The sequence below is a fragment of the Xenopus tropicalis genome, chromosome 8, assembly GCF_000004195.4.
Source record: "Xenopus tropicalis strain Nigerian chromosome 8, UCB_Xtro_10.0, whole genome shotgun sequence".
Classification (NCBI taxonomy): Eukaryota; Metazoa; Chordata; class Amphibia; order Anura; family Pipidae; genus Xenopus; species Xenopus tropicalis.
The window spans coordinates 81881692-81891707 of NC_030684.2; the positions used below are offsets into that span (position 1 = coordinate 81881692).

At 38.8% G+C, this 10016-nt stretch overlaps 1 protein-coding gene across 6 annotated transcripts; it reads left to right on the plus strand.

The window, feature by feature from the left end:
- The first annotated feature begins 54 nt into the window (after positions 1-54).
- Positions 55-9357, plus strand: znf410 (zinc finger protein 410). Of its 6 annotated transcripts, none has more exons than XM_012968676.3 (11): positions 60-141; positions 262-1276; positions 1487-1561; positions 2769-2898; positions 3611-3814; positions 5021-5212; positions 5957-6116; positions 7050-7231; positions 7311-7400; positions 7479-7577; positions 8770-9357. In XM_012968676.3, the coding sequence occupies exons 2-11, from the start codon at positions 1274-1276 to the stop codon at positions 8889-8891; spliced, it is 1257 nt and encodes a 418-aa protein (XP_012824130.1). In that variant the 5' UTR covers positions 60-141; positions 262-1273; the 3' UTR covers positions 8892-9357.
- Positions 9358-10016: the final 659 nt, after the last annotated feature.

A 10016-nucleotide genomic window follows, 5' to 3' on the forward strand; every position in this document is an offset into this window, starting at 1 on the left:
AATAAATGTCATAGAACTGTTTCTGTACGGAGTCACAATCCGATGGCATCCGGTAACTGTACGAATTGTTAAACTTCCGGATTACGGTTCCTTCTAGAAGTGACAGTACCACAACTTCCGGCTACAATATGTTTCCTACGGGTAATAAGCAGTAGAGTATTATACTGACTTCTTGATCCTTTATGAACTAATAGCCAGTTACCAAATGGATAGCCCATCAGACAGTAACTACAGTTTTTTGTTTGTGACTTTTTTTTTTAGACCCGCCCCTTGTACGGATTGTTGGTATACTGACTTCCGGTTTCTGTGCTCACCCCTGTGCAAAGAGAGAAAGAGGATTTTGCTTGGGTCGGGTAGAGTCTGTGTTGTGGGCATATCATTAAATAGCTGGAAACGGGGTAACGAAAGCGAGCACTGGGAGGTGAGAAAGGAAGCAGAAGCCAGTAATCGTTTGTGAATCTGCAGGAGCAAGAACTCCTGAGTAGGATCACTACACTGGGAAACTTGCGCTCAGAGGTGATGGGGAAGCTACGGATGGCAATAAAAAGAGTCACACACAAGAGATAAAGTATATTTTCTAAGGGTAGGTCTCTTTCATTTTTTTGAGAGAGTGAATGGGCAATCCCAGTATTAGCATTCAGGCTCAGTGTCCCAGCTGCAGGCGTCAATAACAATATCACACATGGGGATTTAAAGGGATACTGACATCTTTTAAAAATATGACTTTTTCTATTCAAAACCAAGGGTTTATTGTAAAAAAAAAAAAAATAGGCCACACTCACTTAGAGACAATAGAACTGTAGCTGCTGCCCAGATTATCTTGTACAAGCAGTGAACAACCTGATTTTGTCAGCATCTTAAAGCTTGAGCCTAAGCCTACAATAATAAAATGGTCAGTAATTGCGGGCCTGAGACTTTAATGGGCATTTTCCATTATTTTTGAATTAGAGTAGGAGAGATTGGATTGACAAGCATATAATATATTTGTTGCAGTAAAAAGCTGGCAACTCTTGGGTGTAATATTGGCATAGATAGATATTAGTCCAATTTGGCCACGTGTACTAATCTAGTCTGAGGGATTGTCCCACAGCTATTTGTCAGATTAATGTGTGTGAGGCGTGCAGGCTGAGCGGTTTTGAGGCATCTTATAACCTAATCGCACCCCCAAATCAGGTTATTCAGCAGTATGAGTTTTTTTTTTTGGTTTTGGCTGAACATTTATGATTCAGTTGAAGTTTGGTTACCGATATTGCTCAGCTGGGAAATTTTTTAAATGGTAAGTGTATAAATTTCAAGGTTCTTATTATGTGATAAAGATTTAGATATTTTTAAATTTTGTTCTGCTGAAAATGAAATTAGGAGCAGGACAATAGAGTGCATACTCTGTGTGTGTGTTTCTGAAGAGTACATTTCTTTACATATCGTCATTTATGATGGAACTTAATGAAAAAGGACTTTAGTAGTAATTTATACTGTTTGATTTTAGGTGGTTTCCTCTTTGGATCTGCTTTGTATTAGAACTGTACCAATGTTATCAGATGAGCTGCAGTCCAAACCAGAGGTGAGCATTGGATTATTCTTTTGCTAAACTGTGCTGACTAAGTCTAATCTAATCTTGAGTTGGGTATACATTCTCATCCTCCTTGGTGAAGGAGTTGGTGCAGTTTACACACTTTAATGAGAAATTGTACAGTGTATGTATCCTACGTTGAAGGGCTCAGAAGGTCTCAGGTAGACTGGCCTTTTCATTTCTTCTTGAACAATTCTGCTTCAGTATGTTTTCATAGGGTTCCCTTCAATCTGAAAGATGCATAAATGTTTTGCCTGAAGCCCTATTTCTCATTGGAGGCACAATTTGATTTTGGAAGTTTATTTATTTACCATCTTCTTTCTCGCCTTAAGGATGATGCCATATGGGGCAGATTCTTGGCCTGTGGATAAGTGCAGGCTGAGAATATGCCCCTCCATTTTAAAGATCTGAAAAGCAGCGTTTCGACTGGTTGCAGACACACTTATCATATTTCAGTCTGAAACTGCATACTGGAGCAGTTTCCAGCTGAAATATGTTGCATGTCCCTGCATCCAGGCCGAAGAAATACTTCTTCTGGGTGCAGGCACAACTTTTGATATTTAAATCGCTGGGGCAGATTCTCAGCCTGCACTTATCTTATTGACCCTGATCTGTGCCTTTTAAGACAAGTTTTGCTGTCATAAGTATATATCTAGGATCTCTCACGTAATGCGAGGCACAGCTACAGTTTTTTTTGCAAAAGGAAACACACATACCAATAACAGGCAATGACTTTCCACATGCAAGCAGACCAGAAAAACTGCAGCAGACGTACACACACTCCAGAACCAAATAGAAGAGGTTCATATAGAAGCTTTATTTTCACATTAATCCTCCTGACGTGTCTTACAACACGTAATCATAGCCATAGACATAGGCTGAGTGCCCTTGTATAATTAATACGTGATTTTGATAAAAGAAAGTGTCCGCAGAAACCTATGACGGAAGCAGCTATCTTCTACACACCTTTGTTGAGCCCCAACAGTTTTAAGAACAGGGATAATGTGGCTGGCATTGAACTTGGGGGCAGGGGAAAGTACCAGTAGACTTTGTACATCTGTCCTCCAGCTTATAGATAGTGGGCCTACCCACTAGCCACCCATCAGTCATAACTTCCCTGTTTTTGAAGCTTATAAGTTGTATAAGCTTAGTGACAAGTTATAGTTAGGCACTGTCTGAAACATGTCATCTGTTGCAGCTGCTGGTTGAGTTTGTACAGAATACATCCATTCCTTTGGGAGAAGAACTGGTGGAAGGTGACTCAAAAGATCTGGCATGTTTGTCTCTTCTTCCCGAACCCTCGGAATGTGGCTCCTTGCTGTTACCAGGTACACATAGTGTTACCCTTTGCCTGTAAATGTTTAGTTCTGCAGTCCTTCCTATTTTTAGAAGATTGTGGGCCTTGTTATAAAGCAGCAATACTTTGTAAAGTGCAATTATTGAGTTTCTATTGAACCAAAATAAAATCACTTGAAATACTGAGATACCCTCATGTATCTGTTATTTTAATTAATAGAGAAGCCTCTCGGGGTCTTGAAATAATATAGTTTAAAAAAATACAGTGGGGTGGAAGCAGTGAGTACTGAGACAGGTAATTAACTTTTTAAACAAAAGTCTGTATTTATTTGGACCACTTAAAACACACTCTTCTAGTTGCAGTTTCTGCCTTTTCATTTAAAAGGGATCAATTAATTATTCCTTAATTGATGAATTAATTGATTAATTCAATTTAGGTTTCTACTACAGCTTTGGACTGACACTATGTGGCCCCTGAATGGAAATGCAAATATCATACTATAGCAGTTCGTAGTGGGTCATTAGTTGCTGGCAGTGGCACCATATTAAGCCTGCTTCTCTACATCTGTTGGCAAAAGTATTGCCCATCCAGAGAGTGTGCTGCGTCCGCTTTCAGCTCTGGTTGGGTTAACATTGTGGCTGACAACTTGATAACGATGGATTTTTTTTTAACCAAACATTTATACTGTAATATTTATGTAATTTGGATTCTTAAATATTGCATGAATTCTGGGATTTACACAGATGCTTCTGTAGCTCAAGGAATGCCAGCTAAGGATTCAGGTACCTCCTTGCTGAACAGCCTCCAAGTGGACATTGATCACTGCACAGACTCTAGAGAAGAGAAACCCATTGCATTGCTGTCACCTTCTGAACCCTCCTCGCTACTTCATGACTTACCTACCAATGATAATTCTTCCTTCATTCTCCTCAATCTAGCTAGAACAGGTAATTTGTTGCAAACCTGTCATCTGCTATCCTTTGGGTTATAGTTCAGCACAAATACTCAGAAGTATACGGCTGCAGATTCCAGGTGTCTGTGAGCCACCCCAACAGTATATCATATGATCAAAAAGCAAAAAGGAATCAAACAGCTCCAGGCAGCAATTAAAAATTGCAGTGAATTTAACAGCAGTGTCAGCACACTATATGTTTCGGGCAGAGCCCTTTCTCCTAGAACAATAATAATCACTGCAGTTTTCAATTGCTGCCTGGAGCCGTTTGATTCCTTTTTGCTTTTTGATCATATGATCTGCTATCCTTTGACAGAATCTTTACTGACTTTCATGTTTGCAGCTGGATAATCTCTCCAGTCGTTGTGCACCATAAAAACAGTGTGTAAAAACATTAGTTCATCAACATGAATACAAATAGAAAACATAGTTTTTAATTGTTGTGAGTTGTGAGTATTGTTGTGAGTTGTTTCCCACAGCTTCCTATCCGTGCAGCTGTGAAGGTATGTTTAGTTTTTAAAATTCATAGAAATCAAGCACACAATTCCATTACATACAGACTAGCTTAAATTAAAATGAAATATACTTGACCAACATTTTCAGCTAAAAAATCTTTATGAGGGTGTTTATGCCTATAAATTTCAATTATAAATCAAATACGAGTAGTCTGGGGTACAGTATTTTACATGCAGTGGAATATTAGTTAATATTATTGAATTGACGGTATCGGGGAAAGTAATTCACTGACAGGCAGTTTTGCAAATGTCTGCAGGGACAAGTGATTTCATTTTCACACTCCTCTTTCCTTCTTGATTCTTTCAGCAGTGCAAGTCGGATTCTGTTTAACTATTAATATAATAATGTTATGGATGCACCGAACCCACTTTTTTGGGTTCGGGCCAAACCCACTCTGACAGATTCAGCCGAATACCGAACCAAATCCTAATTAGCATATGCTAATTAGGATTGGGAAGGGTTACAAAGTGAAATTTTTCCCCCCTAACATTTACCTCTTCTGAATGCTAATTGGCATATGCTAACTTATGCTAATTAGGATTCAGTTTGGCCAAAACCGAATCCTGGCCGAATGCCAAACCGAATCCTGGATTTGTTGCATCCCTAAATATAATATGTTTGTATGTATAGAATGCTGTAGTGAGATGCTGATACTAGTTGTAATGCATGACTTATTTTCCTTTAGGCTTGACTTCTCCGTCAGAACATCTTGTTTTTGTCCAGGATGAGGCTGAAGATTCTGGAAATGATTTCCTTTCCAATGACTGCACAGACAGTAATACACCCTGGTACTTACGGGTACAGGAGTTGGCCCACGATAGTCTAATTGCTGCCACACGGGCACAACTGGCAAAAAGTGTCAAGACAAGTAGTGTTGGTATGGGATTTTTGTTACAAAAAACATTTCAAAATCTACTTATAAAGGGGAAATAGATTTATAACCTTTACAGAAATGGCATTTGCATATTTTGTCCCTTGTTATTCTAGTGTTACACTTAGGTATAGTTTGTTAAATCTGTAGTTTTCAAAAATGTCCTGGAGCACTCCTGGTGTGTTATCAGCCTAATAGAGTGCAAAATGACCCATGGCCTTTATTTTCTCAGGCAAAATGTATTTTATGTTATTTCTGGGTTTATGTTTATACAAACTTATTTGGAAGTTAATGTAGTTGCAGCAATTTCTACCTACTTGAAAAGAGGTAAGTGGTAATATCCTTTCTGTAGGCTGCCTGTCCTGTCAGTGCAAATGTATGGGGTTAAACCTGTACACCCCTGAAGGCAGGACAAAAAAAACAATAACTTTATAGCTTCTTATACCTCTGCACTGACAGTATGGACCTAAGAGAAAGGGTTTACCAGTAAGAAAATCCCCTTTTACTGGGCAAATGAAGGGCAGGTATGCTTACACACACTTATTTGCACAGATCATGTTTAGTAAGCAATTCACTGAGATGGTTGCATTCATCCTGAATCAAGTCATTGATGGTGATACACAGCTAGGTTCAGTAAATTACTAACCATAATCCTCAGCAAGTCTGAAAACAGATGGAAACATTAACAAAAGATTGCTTCTATTTTTTGTTATATAGAATTAGTTATTTTATTTGCTCTTATTGTTCTAGGAGAAACAGCTCTGAGCAGTTTTACAGAAACAGAGTCACGAACTTCCCTTCCTCCACCAAACCAGTCCCCTCGAGAGAAACGACTGCATTGCTCTTTCCAAGGCTGTGACAGGTCTTTTGTGTATCCCACACACCTCCGTTACCACCTGAAAACTCATAGGTGGGTTGTTTCTATGGTATTTCTCAAAGACATGCTACTTCAAGTATAAATGCAATCAAAATAATGTAGTAAGGTAATCTTCCCCCTCTTGGTGAAGGATAAAAGTTTTAAAATGTTGAGGTTTTAAGTTCCCCTTTGCTGTCCAGTGTCCAGGCTTTACCCCGCAACCCACTCCTCCAAAGCCTTAGAGGGCAGACTGTATGAACAATAGAATGCTGTAAGCTGTGGCATTGAGTGTGCCAAAAGAGTAACTCATAATTTAAAACAGGGGTCCTCAAACTTTTTAAACAGGGGGCTACACACTGTGGTAAAAAGGAAGTAGTGAATTCTTGTTGGAGGATTAGTAATCCTGTCAGGCAAGCACTGTGACACAGAATGAGGTGGAATTATTGTCAGTAACTTAAAATAAGAGGATTTCTATATACTTATTGGTAGATGTGCTACAAATTTCCGCAGTACCTGTTATGACACTAGGCTACCTTGAATATAGAGTCACTTGGTAATGTAGCGAGTGAGATGGACCAGTTGAATTGTTTTTCTTGTATCTCCATACCCACACCGGGCAGCCAAAGGGCTGGTTATTATTCTAATTATTATGAATTATTCATGTATTGCCTGTGTAGCCTGCATACTTTAAAATGAATGATATATAATCTCTGTAGTCTCTGCCCCAGTGGTACTTACAGTCCAAGGTACCCATCAACTTTACACACATTATGGACAATTTTATTAGAAACTCATGCAAGCACAGGGAGAACATACAAAATCCTAGTAGATAGTGCCCTTCCTGACACTGAACCCAGTACTACAGGCAAGGCAGCAGTGTTTACCATTGCACTACCATGTACTGGTGGTTATATTTGCCAGTGATTATGTTATGGCTGTTAAAAGAAATGTATCCAACTTTGCTTGTGCTTCTTTTTTAATTTTTAGAAATGACCGTTCTTTTGCTTGCCCGTCAGAAGGTTGTGGGAAGAGATTCTATGTCTTACAAAGACTGAAAGTTCACATGCGCACTCACAATGGGGAAAAGCCTTTCCTTTGTTCAGAGCCAGGCTGCGGGAAACAGTTCACCACAGCAGGGAACCTGAAGAATCACCTCCGTATCCATACTGGTGTGTGTGCCTGTTTCTACAGACCTGGAATAGATATAAGGAAATATTTTTTTTAACCCCTGCACATATGTTTCTGCAGGAGAGAAACCATTTCTCTGTGAGATGGAGGGGTGTGGACGCTCTTTTGCAGAATATTCAAGTCTTCGGAAACACCAGGTTGTCCATTCAGGTACCTTAATTTATTTTCTTTAGCATCCAGTATTGCAGCATTGATTCTTGTGTTTAAGATCTTAATCTTGTTTTTCAGGGGTAAAATCTCATCAGTGCCCTGTGTGTGGTAAAACTTTCTCTCAGAGTGGGAGCAGAAATGCCCATCTAAGAAAACATCACTCGAGGAGCATTGATGGTAAGTGGATGCGTTGAAAACAGGGCTTGTCCTTTTTTATTATTTTTAGCCATCCGAGTATTACTGTAGGGAAAGGTTTTAAACAGGCAGTATAAATCAAGGATAAGAATATGGCATCTAATTTGTATCTGATTGCATTGCTGCTATTGTGGCAGAAATTAGGGAACTTAGTATTTTTTTTGTGTAGCGTTCCACCAATGAACAGCAGAATGAGTGGTGTATTTTAGGGTAGACATCACTTTGTGCTTTATAACTCTCTAATAACAAATATCGTATCACTTCTGATCTCACATTTTAGTTGAAACGTGTTAAAGAAATTATGAGTTCCATGATAAATTAAAGGTACTATGGTTTAAATCAAATACAAGCATTGTATTACTATTATTAAACAGTGAAAAATATAAAAGGTACTGATCTATTTAATACAATATAGGAAATATCTCCCCCGCCTTAATGGCATTATTTGTACTGCATATATCCCCCTGCCGTTTTTCCTCTGATACATTAGATACATTTAAATCTCAAACAGCATACACACACACACTCACAGACCCTTATTCAGCATATTTTTCATCAAGAATACAGGCTCACACAGGCTGAACTGTCTGATAAAAGTTCTGCTTTGTTTGAGCTGAGCTCAGGAGAGGAAGTTAGGAGAAAAAAATTGAAGCAGACAGCTAGAGCTGAGTTTCTATGGGAACCATCAATGCCATCTCTTTACTGACTGCTAGACTGGAGGGCGTTTGGTAATCTGAGCTGAGAACAACTGAGCATGCCCACAAGCCAACAGCCAAAGCAAATTCCTGAGGGATGGGGCTGAGTGGGTTACAGGAGGAGAAGGAAATCTAAGTGATTAAGGGATGTTGTAGCCTTACTATTAGCATCTGGACAACCAGTGTGGCAGGTATTGAAATATTTCAAAGAGGCTGTTCACTGATTAAATTTTTGTGTGTGGGGATTACATGTCCTTTAAGGGTTATTTCTTATTGACCATTCAGTGAATATTGTTTCATATATGACAACATGCTATACCTGTAACAGCCCACACTGGGAATATGAATGTTCTGGTGGACTCCAGAGGGGCTACTGAAAGATGCCTAGACATGTGCTTTATTAGGCCTGTTGGAGGCCATAAAGTGACAATGATCCAAGGATTTTAACTGTTTATGTTCATGGTTTTGTTGTTCTACAGACCAAAGTACCTCATCCCACTGTACACACACTGTGCAAGAGACTCTGCAACATTCCCATCTGCTTTCTGTGGGATCGGAAAGACAGTCATATGAAGAGGATGTGTCCATTTTGTTGAACTGAACCCATTTATTTAGACGACTTTTGTTCATTACAAGCATTTTTGTTGGTCTTTGTGGGATTACAAGTATTCCGTCTCTTAAGAACAAAGTATAAGCAAATTATGTTTCATTGGCAAAAAATGAACTTGCCTGCAGAGACAATGTGGAAAAACGAGCCTGGATTATATGAAAATAAGACCCTGAAGCAGAAAAAGCATGGTACTTATCATTCAGTGCAAGTTGATTCTGTGGCTGAAATAAGTTTCCAGCTTGGATTTTCGTCTTTGGGTTTTGCCTCAGTTGGTACTATTTCTAAAGTACAAGGACATAGTTTTGTGTGTAAACTTTTGGTTGCACACACAGGGCCCTGCTCCCAAACTGTGCAATCACACCTTCTCCTTTAATTTATATTCAGATTCATAAACTGCAAACCATCCAATAGAAGGGCTCATTAAACTGCACAATGAAAAATAAACTGTTAAACTGCAGATTTAGTTAATCGGTTTATTGATATTTAGTAAAACCCTGAGAGCTTTGTTTCTGGTATACCTATATAGTGTGAAATTACATGTGAATTGAATATCTCAGGATAGAAGTGGGAAGGGGTATTCACTTGTAACAGTTTTGTGGCTAATAGTGTCCAAGGGATATGATCAGTTAGAGAATATTTAAAAAAAAAAAATGAAAGCCAATTCAGTAGGCACAAAAAGACTATATTCTCTGATGTGTAATTATATAATGGCCATTTTCCTGGCCAAACCGAATCCTAAAAATCACGTGACTTTTTGTCATATAAACACTGAAGTTGGAAATTTCCGTAACCTAATTAGCATATGTTAATTCGGATTTAGTTTGGCTTCAGTTTGCTGTAACTGTTTGTTTTTTGATGTAAAAAGACCAGACGATTTTTCCTTTTTGATGTAAAAAGACCAGACGATTTTTCCATTGCAGTCTTAAGCCATACATAGGCTGATTCAGGCCCTTCAGACCAAGTTGCTGTCTTATCTTCCTATGCATAGTCTGTCCTCAACAGCCTATTTAATATGTATCTTCCTGATAACCAGCCAGTTATCTATTTGGCGGGAGCCTTGACAAGTTGTTGATTCTCAAACTGGGGCCTGAACCCCAAAAAAGTACAAGACACTGC